Source organism: Malus sylvestris, chromosome 12 (genome assembly GCF_916048215.2).
Source record: "Malus sylvestris chromosome 12, drMalSylv7.2, whole genome shotgun sequence".
NCBI lineage: Eukaryota > Viridiplantae > Streptophyta > Magnoliopsida > Rosales > Rosaceae > Malus > Malus sylvestris.
Window position 1 is genome coordinate 28,608,300 of NC_062271.1, and position 19,908 is coordinate 28,628,207.

At 34.8% G+C, this 19,908-nt stretch overlaps 1 protein-coding gene and 1 long non-coding RNA gene across 2 annotated transcripts; one reads left to right on the forward strand and one right to left on the reverse strand.

Moving 5' to 3' along the window:
* The first annotated feature begins 36 nt into the window (after positions 1-36).
* LOC126594507 (uncharacterized) lies at positions 37-17,419 on the forward strand. Its single transcript, XR_007613308.1, has 2 exons — positions 37-192; positions 17,268-17,419. It is a non-coding gene; the product is annotated as an uncharacterized LOC126594507 (long non-coding RNA).
* Positions 7,897-11,752, reverse strand: LOC126594490 (uncharacterized). Its single transcript, XM_050260835.1, has 2 exons — positions 11,705-11,752; positions 7,897-9,201 (listed from the first exon to the last, which is right to left on the reverse strand). Exons 1-2 carry the CDS (start codon positions 11,742-11,744, stop codon positions 8,804-8,806), a joined length of 438 nt encoding a protein of 145 aa, XP_050116792.1. The 5' UTR covers positions 11,745-11,752; the 3' UTR covers positions 7,897-8,803.
* Positions 17,420-19,908: the final 2,489 nt, after the last annotated feature.

Genomic DNA, 19,908 nt, shown 5'->3' on the forward strand with positions numbered 1-19,908 from the left:
ATAAAATAAGCAGGTCAAAAAGTAACATTCATTTGAAAAGATTATTATGGAAATAGATAAACAAACAATGACATTAAAAACCAAATTGATAAGGCATTCAACAATCAACACAACCCACGAACCCAAAAACACCAAACTATCAATCATGAATCTTTACAAATCATACAACCTTTTTATAAATAAATAAAAAATGTCAAAATCAATATTTTATGGCAACATTTTTTCATCAGTCAATCAATACACACACAACACAGAATCACATACTTGACAAAATTTCAAACCCATAAATCCGAAATTAGCAATGTTATTTCTTACCCCCCAAAAACAATCCAAATCTTAGTGGTTACATTCATTAGTCAAGCACTCAACCACTCAGGCAAATCGACTACAACTTGGGAATGTTATGCAAATCTTAAGCAGCTTGAAACATTAAATTTGAGTTGGAAGAAGATCTGTTACCTGCTCTGCTAGTTGAGGAGTGTCACCAAATTCGGCACTATCATCAGCATCAACACATTTCACACTCCGCTTTCAAAACATTTCACAAAATCGAAAGCCAAATGAGATTATGTAGCATAAAAGATTGACGGAAAAATAGGTTAAGAAAAGCAATTAATATTAAATATAGAGGATGAATGATGTTGTCCAATAAATAAGACAGCTGTATATATTTCTCGACCATGAGAAAACATCAAATTAATAGAGGCATTAATCCTAAGTTTGCCATTCATTGTTGTCGGTCTAAACTTGATGACATATTGTAAAGTCCTCTTACATACATATTAAAGAAATATTAATTTATTTCCATGATTCTTTATATTTTTCAAATCAAAATAATTGAAGAATACTGAAAATTACTAAACCCCATCACAACATCCCATTAGTGAAAAATCAAAGACAAAAGTAAATTACAATTTCTTATAGAGCATATCCATATCTTTCTAAGCATCCACAGGTAGCATACCCAAAATACCAAATTCAACTCCAATATAATAAAAAATTAAAAAACAAATTAGCCATATTAGAATAGTTAGATCAAATAAAGATTTAAGTCAACCAATTACACAAAATAATTCATGCAAAGTAGGCTCCTAAGAAAATATACCACTATGGTGGTGGAGGAGGCCCAGGCTCAAACAGTGGAGGACAACAGCATTTAAATATGCCGCACCAGCACAGAATCCACGGACTGCATAATCAAAACCAAAATTTTAAAATTTATATTTAAATTTAAATTTGAAAAAAAAATGCAGTAGAATTGTATAATGAGAAATTCTCCAACGTGGATAAATTAATCTTGCGGGATGCGATCAATTGAATTGGGCTGGCAACCGGCTTATGCTCAAATCCCACTAAATTTATCATACACCCTTCCAACTACAATTCACAGGAAGAAGTTCCAAGTCCATGCATAATGTTTGCTCAACTAATATAAATTGATTTTCATGATTAAAATAGCCAACCAACCAACACTCATTTGATAAAATTGAACATTTGGAGTTACATATCCACATATTCCACATATTTAAGATCGAACGAACCTTCTCATGAAGACCACCCAAAGGTCCATTAGTGAGTTATGTGACCAGAGGATTTACTGCACTCGAGTTTCCTCGTGCAGTTGCAAGAGCTATGAGCTTTCGTTGACCGTCAGCCACTTCTCCGCTTAAGGTTTGAGTCACCGATGATGCAGAATTAATAGCTTCCTGCAAAGAAGTGAAATAAGAAACCTTAATTTGTTAAAATGTGAGTAATTACAGTTTTCTCAATTGATTAAAACATCATCCGATGGTGTTTTCTAGGCTTTTTTTTTTCCTTCCGTTCGCAGGCCATTATTTCAATAGCCATCTGCAGAGTTGCAATTGATAGAATCGGTGTTCTTTGAAATAATCATAACGCTTCACAACACAATGGCAGCAATTTATAAAAATTCTAACAACAAATTGTCAAAAACAATGAGAACAATTACCAGAAATTTCAAATCTTTTGGGGGTTCAGAGTAATTACGAGAGAGACGAAAACTAAAATCAACATTAGTCCAATTTTTTCAAAATAAGAACAGCTCCGATTTGGGAAACAACATTAAACAATATGTTTGGGCCTATGTCCCTTTGGCCCTCGATTGGAGATGAAGGCAAATATACCCGAATTTTTATACTCAAATCCAATCCATTCGGGCAGTTATCCACTGCTATCGGTTTTAACGGTTAAAATTGTGGAATGGGATTGGGGAATGGGATTCCTATAACCATATTCAAAACCATAACTGAATATTATTCACGGTTTTTTCCCTATCCAAAATATACCCGAATTTTTATACTCAAATCCAATTCATTCGGGCAGTTATCCAATGCTATCGGTTTTAACAGTTAAAATTGTCATTCCTAGATATGGGTATCTCTGTAGGCTTTGGCAATGAAGTTGTAAGGCTGTTTTGAATTTGAGAACATAAATGAGGCTAATATTGGAACAAAACTTTGATTCTCGGAGGACACCAAATCAATGAATCCAAATACCAATTATTATTAGAAAATCCAACTCCGGAAAATTTCGGAGTCTAATTCAAAATTAATTTGGGTCCCACCTTATTATTCTCTCTCATGTTAGTAAACACTTGAATTGCTTGAATTGTGTGCAATTTCATTCCACACGTTCCATTCCCTCTTCGTAAACACGTGATTATGGGCTCCACCATCATTCTTGAGGACTTTTATAGGGACTTGAAGAGAATAATCAGTTCTCTAAAATATAGTTCCAAAATTAAAAAATTCAAGAAGAAATCCAAACGGTTGGATTCCCAGAGTTAAAAGAAGAAAAAGGAAAACAAATATGTGTGGTACAGCAGCTTTATATGTGGGAATCTTTATAGATATAAGGTCTGATATTCCTACCCATTGGGAGGTTTTAGACATCATATAATACAACTGTACGAATGCAGGGACAAAATTTAGCAATAGACCACAAGGACTAATCAAATCCAGTCCAGTCCGGTGGCTAGTGAGGGAAAAGGATCCAGCGTTTGGCACCTTTCATATCACTTACATTTCACGTGGTGTTTCACAGTCAAAATTCATCCTGTCCTTATTTGTGGGAATACACTAAGGAGTCAGATTCTCTGATCTTCCACTTCTCATGCATTTTCATTTTTTTTTTTGTACGGTCACGATTAAGTTACGTCAATATTTTATATTACTATTGCTTTTTATCTTATTATTTCTATAAAAAACCAATATAAAATGTTGACGTGGTTTAACTGTAACTGCACAAACAGAAAGATGATGAAAATGTATGGAAAATAGAAGAGCAGAGAATTTGCCTCCATGTACTAATAATCTAATCTGATATTCTGACTCGTTGGGAGGTTTTAGACCTCATATATTACAACGGTACGATTGCAGGGACAAAATTTAGAACAACAATAGACCACAAGGACTAATCTAATCTAGTCCAGTCTGCTGGCTAGTGAGGGAAAAGGATTCTCGCTAGATCTTTTTCTTGGGCATTCTAGAAATTTTGTGATTATGACCGTTCATCGTATATCATGCGATCAGAAATTATTTCAAAATTTAAATTTTAAAATTAAATATAAATAGTACCTAATAAAAACTGACTGCACTATATACGATAAACGCTCACGATTACGAAATCCCTAGATTTCCAAAAAAAAGAATCTGACGAGGATTCTTTTCCGCTAGTGAGCACCAAACAACGAATATGAATCTAGGCAAGTCCCATCCAGTCCAGCACTACATGTCATATCCATGCCAATCTATGGCCCACCAAACGTGCCCGCAATACCTTCATTGCACGCTACCTATTCTGTTCGGTCTCTAGTTATTCCGTATGTCGCTTGCGACACAAATATCTGATAAAAAAAAACAAAAATTAATTACATATGTTAAGTCTCTAAGAACTATAAATACGTGTGTAAGGTTTTGTAGTGCAGAATTTTGTACTGCTACATCAATTTTATCACAGTTACAGCTTATGACATTCTTATGTTTGAGTGTTATCTGAAAAACTTGTTTGACATATGATTGTTCAATTATAAATAATATTTTTTAGATGTTTTTAATTCACACCATTAATACTTATTTTCTTGCTTTTTAAATTGTAGAGAAGCTACAAACTTGTAATTATACAGTGAATCTGTCTAGACTGTACATAATTAGAGGACCCCAATGATGGAAACACAATTTATACAAAAATTGGGAAGATAGCACAATTCTAAAGTGCCTATAAAAGCACTTTACCAAATCGGTGAATTTGTTAATTATATTTTTTGAAAGCAGAATCAAGAAAAATGTAGTTCATGTGTTCTGTGATGTGTAAAGCAGCAAGTACTGATGTTCACGTGACAATATTACATCTTAAATCAAACGGTTTGCAATTCTACACAAAAATATTTACGTGTATGACAATTACTACAATTTGAAGTAAAATTTAACATATGCAATAGTCGAATTTAATAACTAACAGTCACAACAATATTAATATTATCATGAGAGAAAAAAAAAACGCACAAAAAAAGAAACCCCACATAAAATTTTTTTATTATTATTTTATTTTATTTGTAAGTCTTTTTTAACAAATTTTTTTTTTTTGAGTTTTAAATACATCATGCTATACTAACTTGGATGTGAGGTTGCTATAAAAAACAGCAAAATTTATGTTTATGTAATTACTAAATTGCCCAAATTTTTTATTTTGGGTTAATCTCAGTTTATTAACCCGAAATTTCTTAGTTTTTAAAATTTGGTATATCAAGTTTTTTCATCCCAAAGTGTAGTGGCGGAGTCGCATGAAGACGAGGCCCATCCTGGAATTTACAGTCTTGTACGTGTTGTCCACTTAATATATCAATACAAGTATGTGGTGTAATGGTTAACTAGAGTTCGGTTGAACACGAGGTCCGCTATTCGAAACTTGCTGACGCCAATGATTTTTAAAACTCCCAATAATAGATGTCCATAGCCAAAAACATTGTTCAAAACTTCAGATTTTTAAAAGGGAACTTTAACGAAAAGCTTTTGCTACTGTTCACTTTAACGAAAAACCATATTTTTACACTAAAAAGTCAATCCTCTACTATTCATTTTACCGTTTATTTTGTTTTTATCATTAAAACTCAAAGTCTTTAAACTTTTTTCATTAATTTTCCTTTTTTAAAACTCCCAATAATAGATGTCCACAACCAAAAACCTTCTACCTTTTTTATCAATTCATATAAAATAAGATTTATACATTCGAGAATAAGATCCAGTTATGTTGAAAGAAATATCTTGTAATATTTTTGCGCTAGTCATAACCTTAAATTTTTACGTTATGTTGAAAGAAATATCTTACAATATTTTTGAGCTAGTCATAACCTTAATTTTTACTTGAATCTAACATATGAAATCCTTTTTTACCAAAACTTGTAAACAAACTCTATTTTTATAATGTAATCATCTCAATACTAAATTTTAAAGCTCCGACTTTAACTAAAAAGCTAGAAAATTTAACTTTTAATTGTTCTCCAATTAACTATATTACTATATGTTTTTTTTTTAATTTCTTGCAGTTAGTTTAAAGGTCCCTCCTGACATAAATTTCTAACTCCGTCACTGCCAAAGTGGTATCTGAAATCATAGTTTTAGGACACTTTCATACATCCATTAAGGTTAGTGTTAAATCAGTCGTTAATTGGTGACGTGGTGCATACGTGGACAATATCTAGGCGCCACGTGTCAAAATGCGCCCACGTGGAAATTAAAAAAAAACCACCATCTCCTATCTCTTTCCCTGAAAAAAGGATCATCTCCAAATCCCTTCCTCCTAAGACCATCTCCAAATGAGATGTCAAATATGCCAAATAGGATTAAAAGACATTTAAGTGCTCTCCAGAGGATATGCCATATATGATGTGGCATGTGAGTCGTTTGACTCTTTGCTTTCTAGTGCTTTTTTTTTACAGCAAACAAAGAAGGAGTCAAATATATTTTATTTAATTTTTAATGCATGAATCCCATTAACAACCAATAGAATAAAAACTAAAACTAATTTTGATTATTTTTTAATTGTTAATGTAACTCTAGGCCCAATAAAATAATAAAATAAATATTTAACACATCCATTGGAAAAGAAAAGAATTTAGCACTCGTATTCAATTTGCCACATCAACCATCAAATAAAATTTTGACATACTATATTTGACATCTCATTTGGAGATGCTCTAATCCACCAAATCAAGGGATCCGGACCATTGAAATTTGATTCAACGGTTGAAGTTATTATAACTTTTAAAGTGGGCCCCTGTTTGTAACCGTTGGATCAAATTTCAACAGCATGGATTCCTTGATTTTGAGGATTAGGAGGAAGGGATCCGGAAAGGATCCCTTTCCTCTTTACCCCACCCCCCACCCCAATCCCAGCCAACCTTCATTCTCTCCTACCTTACCCATCCACTCATGAGAATCATAGCCACACATCCCTTAATCAACAAACCAAACCTCCAATTTCTCTAATACAAAACCTAGCCATGTTGTTGATAGAGCTTCGATTGAAGCTTAAACCTTCACACTTTGGTTTTAAGAAGACAAAACCCAGAAACTTCGAAGCCAGCCCCAGATTTGCTAAAATCGTCATTGCTCCGGTGGTTCAGGAACTCGGCACTGTCCAACAGCCTAGTAACGACCGTTGTGGAAATGCAGCAGTGTAGATCCGGGCTCAGCGCAGACTGCCGACCACCGATCTCACCGCGATCCTGTTCATCTTCGCTGGTCCATGAGGGTTCTAAATCGTGCACGTTTTAGGGAGGGAGGTTTGGGTGAGTGTAGAGGAGAGAATTGAGGAATGGTTGGATGGGATCGGGGAAGGTAGAAGACGATGGTTTTTTTTTAATTTTTTCTACTTTTTATTATTTTTTTAATTTTCATGTGAGCCCTATTGACACATGGCGCCTAGTCATTGTCTACATGAGTGCCACGTCACTAGTTAGCGACTGATTTAACAACAACCTTAATGGATATATGAAAGTATTCCTAAACTATAACTTCATGTATCACTTTAAGACGAAAAAAACTTGATGTACCAAATGTTGAAACCAATAAATTTCAAAGTAGTAAACTGAGATTAACCCTTTTATTTTTGTTTAGTTTTTATAAGTGGGTTAAAATAATAATTTCATAGAGTTTTGATTGACAACTAGGGTTCTATTAATAGGTAGTTTAGGTATGTTCACGTGCTAATTTTATTTTGTTTGTTCCCCTTTTTATATAGTTTATGGGAATAATCTTAGTTTACTACTAAGAAGTTTTTTAATTTTCAACATTTGATACATCAAGTATTTTTTTTTGTTTCAATTTGATACCAAAAATCATAATTCTAGGACACTTACACATCCGTTAAGTTTTTCGTAAAAACCTCTGTTAACTGATGACACGGCACTCACGTGGATACTGACTAAGCGCTACATGTCAATATGGCACACGTGGATATTAAAAAAATTCAAATTAAAAAAAACTAAAATATTAAAAAATAAAAAACTAAGGGGGTGTAGTCAATTTGGATTTCAAAGGATTTTAATGAATTTTTTTAAGTGACAGATTTCAAAGGATTTTAATAAATTCTACAATTTCATATGGATTTTGACAAATTATTATGAATTTCTATTATAGATTTTGATGGATTTATACGGATTTCTTTCATGTATTTCTTAGGATTTCTTTTTAACTCCTACAATATAAATTCTTTTCTCAGTGCACAATTTGAAAAAGACAAAAACATATATATATATATATATATATATATATATATATGGAAATATAAACCAATCAAATATGTCTTTTTTTTCCCTTTCTCATTTGAATTGTGATTTTTTTACGAAAAATAATTTTAACTAACCAAAACAAATAATGCTTCTTAAATCAAATGTCTCAAAATTAATCATTTTTCCTCAACAATTGATTAGTTCATAATGTGTTGTTCAGTCTAAGTACAACTACCAATATAAATACGAATATGAATAGGTTTTGGAAGATGCTTGCACCATTACACTAACATGATTACATGAAAAAGAACATAAAGCTTGAATTGACAATAAGATTCTTAGTAGTAATTTCGAAGAGTTCAATTAACATGGTAAAAAATTAACACCTTTAGATAGAACGCATAATCATTACAAGAACAGTTAGTAGCCATTAACACTTCACATCAAAGCATTACAAGAAATACTATTACACAGTCCAAACTAAAGGAAATAATTTTTTTTTTAAATGTTGTAGTTTGCAACTGGGATGGTGATGGATAAACGTGAAAGGAAATCAAGTTCGCATGTTCTATGTCTGGAGAAAAATAGAGAGTGAGAAAGAAATATCGAGTTGCAGAATGGAGAGAGAGAGAAAGAGTGAGGGGATTGAAAAGAAATCATAGGGTGGAGGTAGGATTTTGTTATGCTTATAATCCCTTCTCAAATCCTACAAAATCTCTTATTGTAAGAAATCTTTCAAAATTTATGAATTTTTTAATACCGATAGGTTTGCATGGACTTTATAAAAATCTTTTAAAATCTTAGTTGACTACATTAGGATTCTAAAGTCTTTTGAAATTCTTTAATTGACTACCCCTACATTTGAATTCTTTTAAAATCCTAGTTGACTACACCATAATTTTAAAGTCTTTTAAAATGCTTTAAAATTCGGACTAGGATTCTCTAACATCCTCTTTCCATTCTCTTCCCCTCTTTCCATTCCCTTCCATCCATTTCTTTTATATTCTCTATTTTATTTTTTTTGTTTCTACAAAAAAATAATATAAGATGTTATTATGGATTAACCATGTTCAAATAGAAGAGGAGGTAAGGGAAAGAAAACCTTAAATCTTGAAGTTGGCAACTAGTAATGGCATTACGAAAACCTTCCATTTGTCGTTCACTACGAATATCCCCTCCTTCCTGTTCCTCCGCACAAAAAACCTCATTAAAGTCCCCCATGCAGCACCATGGCAAATTAGAATTATCTTTTAACTGTCGAAGCAAACTCCAAGATTTATGCCTATCTCCCTCCGCCGGAAAACCATAAAAGAATGTAACTCTCCAGTGAATGTCATCACCCACCCCTCCTACTTCCAGATCAATATGATTAGAAGAGTAGGATCGTAACAATAGATTAGCTTCCGTCTTCCACATAGCACAAAGACCTCCAGACCTTCCAGAACTAGGAACTGCAAACATAACATCAAACCTTAATTGTGATTTTAACCTCTCCATTATATTCTTTATTTTATTTATTTTTTTCTATAAAAAATTAATATAAGATATTATTGTGGATTAAACCGTTCAAATAGAAAATGAGGTAAGGGAAAGAAAAAAAGAGGAATGATAATCCCTACTCCTTAAAATCCTCATTTCACTACACCCCATAAGTAATCTGATAAACATTGAGGAGGAATCGCAAATGACCAAATTTGAGCCTCTATCTCCCTTTGACCAAAAAAAACAAAAGCCTCTATCTCCGTCCCTTCGACTGCACATGGGGCAGCGGTAGAATGAATCCACTGCTTTTTGTGCTGCATATGGGTTTCCGTTCCCCAGATCTGCAACCCACTCCCTTCCCTTACCTCCCTTTCAACTGGAATAAAAGAGAATTCCGTCCATCTGCATCTCAAAAAGTTGCAAGAAGTATTAGCAGCAGAACTGTTGCCGGTCATCGATTCGGCATCTTCCGCTATCACCAACTTCGAATCCGAAGACAACCCATCGTAGCCAAAGCCTAATCCGAAAACCCCAGTTGGCTGGCCGGCCGACAGAAAGCTTAGTCTCGAATGGGTTAGGAACCTCAGGTCTGTTTTTTATTGGGCATCTAGAAATCTGGACCTGACCCATTGCCCGACGTGTTTCCCGTAGAGGTTGTCGATAGCTTGATCCTCTGCACATCCAAGATCCTTCACAAAGAGGCAAACGTCGATCAGCTAGGCCTGGAATCTACCGTGGTGGTCGTCGGAGACCTTCATGGTCAGCTGCACGACTTCCCTTTTTCTTTTAAATGATCTTCACCCTTTTAGGTTTTTAGGTTCGTAGGTTTGTAGGTTTATAGTATTTTATTTTATTTTTTTTAATTTTAGTTCTTTTGTTAATTTTTATTTTTTTAATAATTATGTGAGTCTATATTAATACGTGGTGTCTAGTTATTGTTCACATGTTCGTCACATCATCAATTAACGGAACTTTTGACGGAAAATTTAACGGATCTATGAAATTGTTCTAGAATTATAACTTTAATTAAGTTCCAAATTGAGACGAAAAAAATTTAGATATATCAAATGTAAAAAATCAAGAAAATTCAAAGTAGTAAATTGAGATTAACTCAAATTTATATGTGTACTTTCTTTTGTATGCTCCCCTTAGGAGCATAATTTCCACCAAATTAATAAAGTGTATATATTATTTACAGATTATACGTTACCTGCTTTCCGTTGATGCTATAAGAGCAGAAGCAACCGGTGTGAATGGGATGTCTCAGACCATGTTAGATATCATAGAGTACAGCAGCGTTGCAAGAGAGGACTTTAGCAGAAGCTTAGAAATTCCACAGATTTTGATGGACGCAGGATTAATCAGAAGAGAAAATAATGAAAATGATAATCCAGGAAGGGTAAAGAAGAAAAAGAAGCTTCACAAACGAGTAGCATCATCGGAAAATGGATCAACGCCAGCAAGGAGGTGCTGGATAAAATTTATGAAATGCTTGAGATATCCGAGTAATTGGGTGGTCGAGTCGAGACACGTGGCATGCTGATGGTTGTGGCTACGATGATCTCGACCATGACTTTTCAAGCCATAGTCAACCCACCAGGTGGTGTTTGGGAAACCAATAATACAAACACTACCATTTATAACAGAACAATTTGCAGTGAAGAGAGAACATGCATAGCTGGAACTGCAGTGTTAGGCTCCATTTGGGGAGAAGACTTCGTCGCTTTCGTAAATTACAATACCATCTCGTTCCTTGCTTCTTTAAGTGTCACCCTTTTGCTCGTTAGTGGATTTCCTCTCCACAATCGATTGTGCATGTGGCTCTTATCGATGTCCATGTGCATCACTCTCACATTCATGGCATCCACCTACCTACAAGTGCTGCTCATGATTGTCCCTCCTCCTTTCGATTTTTCATATTCAAGGGTTTACGCAAACTCAAGTTTAAGCGTTTACAGGTATTCCGTCTATGTTTGGAATGGGTTGCTGGCCATAGTCGTTGTAATACACACTATTCGGTTTCTTATTTGGGTGGCCAAGTGGTTGCGGCGCATGTACTTGAGGTCAAAATCATGTCTCAAGAACACGATCACTACTGGCTCCTTTTCATGTAACGATCCAATGCGTTTTGAAGAGATTGATTCGCCTGAGGTTGTGTAATAAGTCTTTCAATTTCATCTAGATTCTATTGGATTTGCATTACGAGCCTATGTACCATCAAAATAGCTAATTTCTAAGTCCTAACTATATACAATTTACATGATTTTTTATGGATTCTACAACGTGCTTGTTTAATTGTCCCTAATGTGTAGTAGTAGATGTTGGTGATGTGGCAAAATGCACCTGATTTGAGATTGTGCTTGTTTAATTTCCAAGTTCTACCTGTTAAATCATGGTGAATCAATATGACAATATCATAAATACCTTTTTTTTTTTTTTTTTTTTTTTTTTCTTCTCAAAAAAAAAAAATACCTTTTTTAAACCTCTTGGTATTGAAGTCAAGCCGAGTCATCTGTTACGCTGCATAAAATTCTTGCAATTTCAACAATCTTAACAAAGCATGTATAAGCATAAATAATAAAGAATTTGGGATCAAAAAAGTTTGTTCACACTTACAACGAGCTCTATAAATGGGGGTAAGACTAGCCGACATTCACCTCTCCCAAACCCTGCGTAAAGCGGGAGCCTTGTGCACGGGGTACATTAGAATTGGTTTTAATAAATATGTATGTTACAGGTAAGATCATTAGGTAGTTCTGCGTTGAATAATTAGAATCGGTTTTAAGTCAACTAATATTCTATTTGACTTGTATTCAACTGGATATAAGTGAAAGTACTGTAAGTCAACATAGATAGTATAACTGAACGATTTTCTCACCATATAATTAAGTAATATGCTTAGAAAACCACCAATTCGATCATGAGATCCGATTACTTTGGGTCTCCAAATCTTCATATTTGGACTCTAATCTTGTTCGACTGAAAAGGTTTCAAATACTGAATCGCAAATGTAAGATGTACATTGTTAGTATATAAATGTGTGCACGTATGTATCGAAAATTCGAAATTAAAGTGTGTTCCAACTTACAGTGAAGCCAACATAGTCAAGTCCAAAAACAGCAACTGAAGATCCTTTTTTTTAATTTTCCTACATTTAAAGTGGCACCCAACCTGATGTTTGGATAATTAGAATCGTTTCTAGTTCAACTAATATTCTGTTTCATTGCATCGTATGCAAGTGAAAATTAGAAGACCAGGCAATATTGTTTCCACGTTCTACAAATATTATCAATACAATTTAGCATGTTAGTTATATACTTTATCTAACATAATAATGCAACTATCATACCCAAGAAACGTAGAAATCCAAGTTATCTCTATAATTACATTCTCCAGTATTTCTCATCTAATTTTTAATCCAAAAAACACATTAAGGTCAGTTACATGACCTTTCAAATGCCACAACTATTTAACAACTACTATGCATAATTCTTGAAAAATGAGTACAAAATTAACCTCTTTTGAAAAAAGAAGAAAGATGAAAGCTTAAGCCAAGGAATATAACTATGTTGAACTCGATTATATGCCCACTGAGAGGGAAACACTTCTGCAACTGCAAGTGAAAAAAATGTATTTATATAAAACAGGCCTGTAGCTTTAGCTTAAGGTCGTGCACCATCTAAAAGAGACTCTTGTATCCATTCCAATTATACTCATGTGCACCATATCCCCTCTACAATTCCCCACCACCAATCAACCATAACTGGTTTCAAATTATACTCGTGTACCATATCGCTCTACAATCACCCTTGCTGAGTAATGATTCACGTACTTCCTCATACTTGTTTATGGGTTCCTATCCAACAAAATTTCGGCTTAGTACCCATAAACTGTATTAGCTCACGAACCCAGAGAGGTTTATCAAATTCGAGGCAAAACCCACATATATTCTGAAGATTCTAGAGTTAAAGAGGAGCAAGGAGGTTAGGTTACGGAACCCAAAACGCCATTTTAATGAGTAAATGAATATCTAAATTGAGGTTAACAAGTTTCAGCAATAAAAACCATGGCTTTTGATCAAAGTTGCATAAATTACAGAACTTTGGGATAAGGACGAATAAAAAGCCCAAATTCCAATCAAGAAAAATAAAAAATTTGTATGTAAATTTAACCTTTACCTATAGATTGGCAGCAGCTCAAGCATACTGAATCCAACGGGAGCCACGTGAGCTCCAAACAAAGTCACAGGTCAGCAATCACCTAATCGATCATAACACCATCGCAAATATGAAAAACATAAACAATTAAGTCAGCAACATGATATGCCATCCCTTTCATACAAACACAGATTGCAATTCAAATATGCCACAATATTTACAAACAATTACAAATCGAGAAACAATTAAATCATCATCATGAATCGCAGTGTAACGTGAACACACATCAATTAGAAAAGACAGAACTACATGGCAATAAACATACAGAGAGTAAACATACAGATAGGAACTGCTTCAGATCCTTCCCAAAAGCAATCTTCCGCATGATAACAAAAGAGCAGTTGATCTCTGATCTAATTGCAGGCACAATCTGCAGAACCGACTTCTATGGAATTTGAACTTGTTAAATGTGGGGTGGAGACCTGAATGTAACAAATTGGTATTAAGTGAATAATTCCAAACATATAAAATTTAGATCATCACACCTGAATGCAAACAGAACAATTAAATAAAGAATTGAAGGCATACGCAATCTAATTAGACAAATAAATTTAAATTTCTTGAAAATTTTGATAAGTAAAGAGATTGAAGCCAAAACATGAAACTAAAACCAGAAAAAAGAAATTAAAATTGAACAAAACCCTAACCCAATTTAAGCCCCTGTTCGAAACCCCTCATACCTAAAAATTTAAATTTCAAAACTGAAAGAGGGAGGCAAGTTATGGGTATATTCAAGTTTTCTTGGCAAATAAACAGGAATTAAACAACCAATTTCAAATTGAGGACAAAAATCTTACCAGGCAAAGCAGCTATCTAGCTCGTCGATGTAGGAGTTGTAGAAGACACACCAGAGGCTGTTGCGGGAACCGGGAACGGTCTGATATACATCGGATTGGAATAGAAGTAGAAATGCATGACATAGTCTTCTTCCTGTCACTACGTTTACTAACTTATACCGTGTACAAAAACGAATCGCATAAGATATGACTTGAAAATATAACAATATTCAGATTTACGTTATCGAATTGAAAGAGAGTTAAACTCTCCTTTTACGCAACAAACAATCCCTCTCTCTTTGTAAACCAATCCAACCAAACCTTTCTTATTTATCTTAAACATATAAAATCAACACATTCTGCGATAGTAAAGATAAAAATGCATTTCTTTTTTTTTTTATGAAATGATATGGGTTAGTCAAGTCAAATTATATAAGACTTTGTTGTCGGACTGTATTATAGAGGAATGATAATTTATCAAAGTTAATTGGTGTGGGTACCAAACACGACGAAAGAACGGGAAAACACATGTTTCAATTTTTTTATTGTTTATTCTTTTTCTTAAACTGCACAGTGATATGCCTTGCCTCTTCATTAGTCTGGATTATTCCTTCACACAACATTTCAATCCCCCGACCCTCCCTCTCAACACGTAAAAAATCACCGCGCTGCCTGCTTCCTGCTCTCCCTATCTCCCTCCTCGGCTCATCTCTCAATCTCCCAACTTATTTACAATTTACACTTAAAGCTCATCGGTATCTCCTCTGAACCCAGAAAAAATTTAGCATTCGGACGACGCCGACTGCTATAATCTAAGTGGTTTAGAAACTAATAGGTATGCCCAATACCTGTTACTGGTTGCGACAACCTTCAATTTCTTTCTGTACATATAATATATATTATCATCACACATATAAACTGATCTATACATCATTCAAATATGCCAACCTATGGCCCATCTCATCGTTCCAAAATTATATGAAAAAAATAATAATAATAAATACCAATTCAATTCAAATGCCAGATAACCAATATTTGTCTACAAAAGCTCTACCTCAAGCGTATGAAAATTACCCAAACCCATACACCCTTCTAAAATCTTAGCAATCGATATAAATTTGAAAAAAAAATGGGGGAAATTAATAGATAATCAAATTTACTTGAGGATATGAAGAGGGCAACTTTCGCTTACCTTCAGTCAACAGGAATCCGTAAAACGTGGTGATGGATGAAGTGGCGGTGGCGGCTGTGTGGGTTTTGGATGAGCAACAGCGATCTGGGTTTTTGGGTGGTAAAATTGATTCGAACTGAAGCAAGAACTGAGTGGTGGAGGAGGAAAGCTTAACTGCAGCAAGAAGGAAAAGGTGTGGGGACGTGTCTGATTGTTACTGAAGCAAGAACTAAACCGTGGAGGAGAAAGCAACGAAACGGAGCGAAAAGAAGAGGTGCTTGTGGATCAAAGGGTGCGGAAGCATCCGGACTTGGGAACAGTAAAGCGTGTGGATGAAAGGAAAAGCACCCCAACGTGTAGGCAGGAACATTATCGGAATTTTACTGTGCTGTCAATAACAGCTGCAAAAAAGGGCATCTCCATCTTTACACTGTGCTAAGAAACAGTGCTTTTTCCATTGCACGTTACTATATAAGACTAAATAATCAAAATGGTATTTGAGATTTGCATAATCAATAGAAATGATCACTAAAATTGAAAATCAATATAAATGATTCCTGAGATTGTCCACCATTCATGATTTTGATCCTTCCGTTAAAACTCTTTGGGCATTTTTAAAGTTTCGTAACTCAATCGTTTCTTAACCAAATTTGATCCATAATATATCAAAATGAAGATAGTAAACTGTAGAATAAGATTATACCTATTTGGAAGCTCAATGGTTGCCGAAGATGGCCGGAAAATAGCCTGAAAGGTGACTGGTCTGCGAAAAAAACTGGAAAACTCGTCAAAAACTAGGTAACTTTAAACGTTCATAACTTCAATGTTCAACGAAATCGAGTGATTTAAAAACGAAAATCATACTTCTCGACGAGACGAAGATAATGGTACCTTTCTCGACGGCTAACTCGCTGTAGTTTAGCCGGAAAACGGCTCGAAAGTGGCTAACTTGCCATGAATGGTAATGATATTCTTACCATGTTTTTATACCACATTTATATATCATCTTATATGGCATCTGATATGAACAGTCATACCATTTAAATTAATCAGAATTTAATTTAAATTAATAAACCAATAATTAAAAAAAAACTGGAATTAAATGGTGATTGTGGTATACGATGAGTCTTCTCCTTTCTTAGGAGGCGGCTGAAAAAAAAAATGGCGTGGAAGAAGAAACGAGAGAAGAAGCAAGATTGAACGGGGAAGGAAGGAGAAGACTCATCTTATGCCACAATCACCATTTAATTCCAGCTTTTTATTAATTATTGATTTATTAAATTGTTTTCAATTTAAATTAAATTCTGATTAATTTAAATGATATCCATGTCAACATCATATGCCATATAAAGTGGCATAAAAATATGGTAAAAATAGCATTGCACATATATAATTTCTATATGGTACCAACGAATTAAGGATGTGAAACTCTACTGTGCAAACTCGCCCCACATAAAAAAAAATTTCTCTCTCCTTCCATGGCAACGGCTTCCTCTCTCTTCTGCTCCATCTCTTCTTCCGGATCTAATGTGGCTCACTTTTTCAAGGTTATACATTTTTAAAGCTTATTGAGACCCATTTTCTCAATTGGACATGTCAGATGTGTCCCTTCTTGATTGATCATGATATTTTTCTCTCATGTTAATGACTCATCCTCTGTGCCTGATCTCAAACTTCATGCTGATACAGTACAAATGGCTAAATATAATTTTATACTATTGATCTTGATCAATCAAAATGCATTATAGATCTTTCACAAATGTTTGTTTCTCTTGTACGGTCAACTGTAATAGAGTTCATAGTTAGGGAAGTCACATATCAAATGTGAAACTGTATGTAAACTTCTTTCCGCTGTAATTCCAAACATTAAGGTCGTACCCAGTGCACAAGGCTCCCGCTTTACGCAGGGTCTGGGAGAGGTGAATGTCGGCTAGCCTTACCCCCATTTATGGAGAGGCTGCTCCCAAGTCTCGAACCCGAGACCTACCGCTCATGGGCGAAGGCACTTGTCATCGCACCAAGTGCGACCTCTAATGTAATTCCAAACATTATCACCTAAAAATTTCCACAACATATATCGCATTGATGACATAATAGCATGTATTATATTTACTCATCAGATTGTTCATTAAACAACTTCCTAGTTAATTAAGAAAATCGATATTATCATCAATGGGAACTACAAGCACCAACTTGGTCTTGCTTCTTAGCCAAGTAATGGTATTTCAAGTTTCTCTACGTACACATAGTTAGAAGAATTGGGGCCATGTTGAACTTGAGGATGCCTTGAGGCCCGTATTGAAATATAATTCAAATGTCATTTGAAGGCGAACAATCATAAAATTTCAAGAGCTGGGTCTTTGGTCTCACTGTGTCTTTAGGCCTCATATCTTCTTTAATTATATTGTAGGGAGCAGAACGCCACTGGGCTCTCATCCTACAACTGATCCGCTTATAGTGTCAAACACATATAAGCATAGGTTTTGTTGTCCTTACCACGGTTGTCAAACACTGGGGCTTTGCACTTTGCAACCCTAAAAAAAAGAACAATTATTCCGTTCGGAAGTAGTCTTCTATAGAGGAAAAGAGATCTCTAAAGATTCTTATCTCATTCCATTCTAGTTGCCACAATTGAGTTTTGAACCCTGAGTAGCTTTCTAGTCATAAGACAGAGGAAGGTGAGGATGACATCGAGTCATCATGCCCCTTATGCCCTAGGCAACACACGTGCTACAATGGCCGAGCTAAAGGGTCGTGATCCTGTGAGGGTGAGTTAACTCCAAAAACTTGTCCTCAATTTGGATTGTAGGCTACAACTCACCTACATGAAGCCATAATGGCTTGTAATAGCCAGTAAGCCATACAACGGTGAATTATATCCTTATTTACTTACAATAATCATTTTCCTTAAAATAGCCATTCATAAGTCGTACCCAGTGCACAAGGCTCCCGCTTTACGCAGGGTCTGGGAGATGTGAATGTCGGCTAGCCTTACCCCCATTTATGGAGAGGCTGCTCCCAAGTCTCGAACCCGAGACCTACCGCTCATGGGCGAAGGCACTTGCCATCGCACCAAGTGCGACTTCTTGCCATTCATAAGTACCATCATATAATAAATTCATGACAATACAAATTTCATTTTTCTTGCATTGTTGAGATGTTTCTAATGCCTTGAGTCTTGCAGATTCATCTTTTCTAGTGTCAAGCGATGCATCATTGCTTGAACAACAAAGTACATTTGAGCCACATCATCCTTCTAACCAAAACTAAACTACATTCGTCAGTTTCTTTTTGTTTTTTTTATTTGGTTTGAGCAAAACAATAGTGATTCATATTCTATGTAAAAGTTGTGACTGTACATCATGTTTTTCTTGAAGGACAAACATGATATGACCTAGGGGACAATAATGGTGGAATATGCAATGTAGATATAGGTGAAGCCACCAGTCTAAATTACTCGAGAGTGGAGGAAATATGTTCAAAGTTGATCAAATCACATTTAGCTGAGGACTGATATTTCGACTAAACCTAGCTTTTAAAGGACACTACTTGACTCAAGTAACAAGACCTTCCTACCCGGAATTAGAGTCTTAACATATATAAAATAACTCATTAAAATCACAAAGAAAAGGTAATACACACACATTAAACTATATAATTTGTCTATGAATATAAATAACTTCTTACATGTAACAATTTCTATGTTAGTTTCAATAACTTAGCTAGGTTAAAAACTTGGTTGCAGCCTTGCAGCTAATTGTTCACATAAAAAAAGTGGTTCCATGAAGTAGCATGGTAAGGTAAGATTGCACAGTGTTGAATTCTAAGAACCACCAAGGTTAGCCAATTACTAACGACATACAGGTAGTCCCTGTGTTGTCGGTTCGAGACTCTCTCTCTCTCTCTCTCTCTCTCTCTCTCTCTCTCTCTCTCACATGTTGGGTGAAGGGGACAACATAGAAGCTAATGATGACATGGTGAATTGCGTCATAAAAAAACCAAATTAATCCCACCAAAATTTGGATGCATGTCCAAAAGGTTAACAACTCGTGAGCTGTACGATTTATCACTGAAGTATGAGAGAGGGACAAGCAGTCACTAACCAACTTTAAAACATCCTATAATCTCGCACTCATCAAGAACTTTTTTTTTTTTTTTTACCACAAAAAAAAAAGAAATTATTTTTCACTTTCTTGATTTGATGTTTTGCTTTTGGCTTCCGAAGATCACATGAACTTGAGGGTTGAGGTTGACGGGGAAGTGCTGAAATTAACGAAAAGAGAAGAATTGCTTTGGAGGTGGAAGTGGGGAAGTTATTTCATTTTTTTTAATTGTTTAATGATTATTCACAATTATTATTTTCATTGTTTGACATGAATATCCACAATCCATAAACCTTGTGTATAGACTCAAGTTATGAAAGTAAGGGTAGGGTTGTCTTTTCATGTGTTTTAGGTTGACAAAGACTCTTCTCTTAATAATAATATAGATAATATAGAAAGAGATCATTCC

What these genes read in the sequence shown, in the direction of transcription:
- LOC126594490 (XM_050260835.1), bottom strand. Translation starts at nt 11,744, where the DNA reads ATGACTCGGCTTGACTTCAATACCAAGAGGTTTAAAAAAG. An exon ending in TACCAAGAGGTTTAAAAAAG is followed by an intron (nt 9,202 to 11,704) that starts GTATTTTTTTTT and finishes TTATGTTTGCAG; the next exon opens with TTCCTAGTTCTGGAAGGTCT.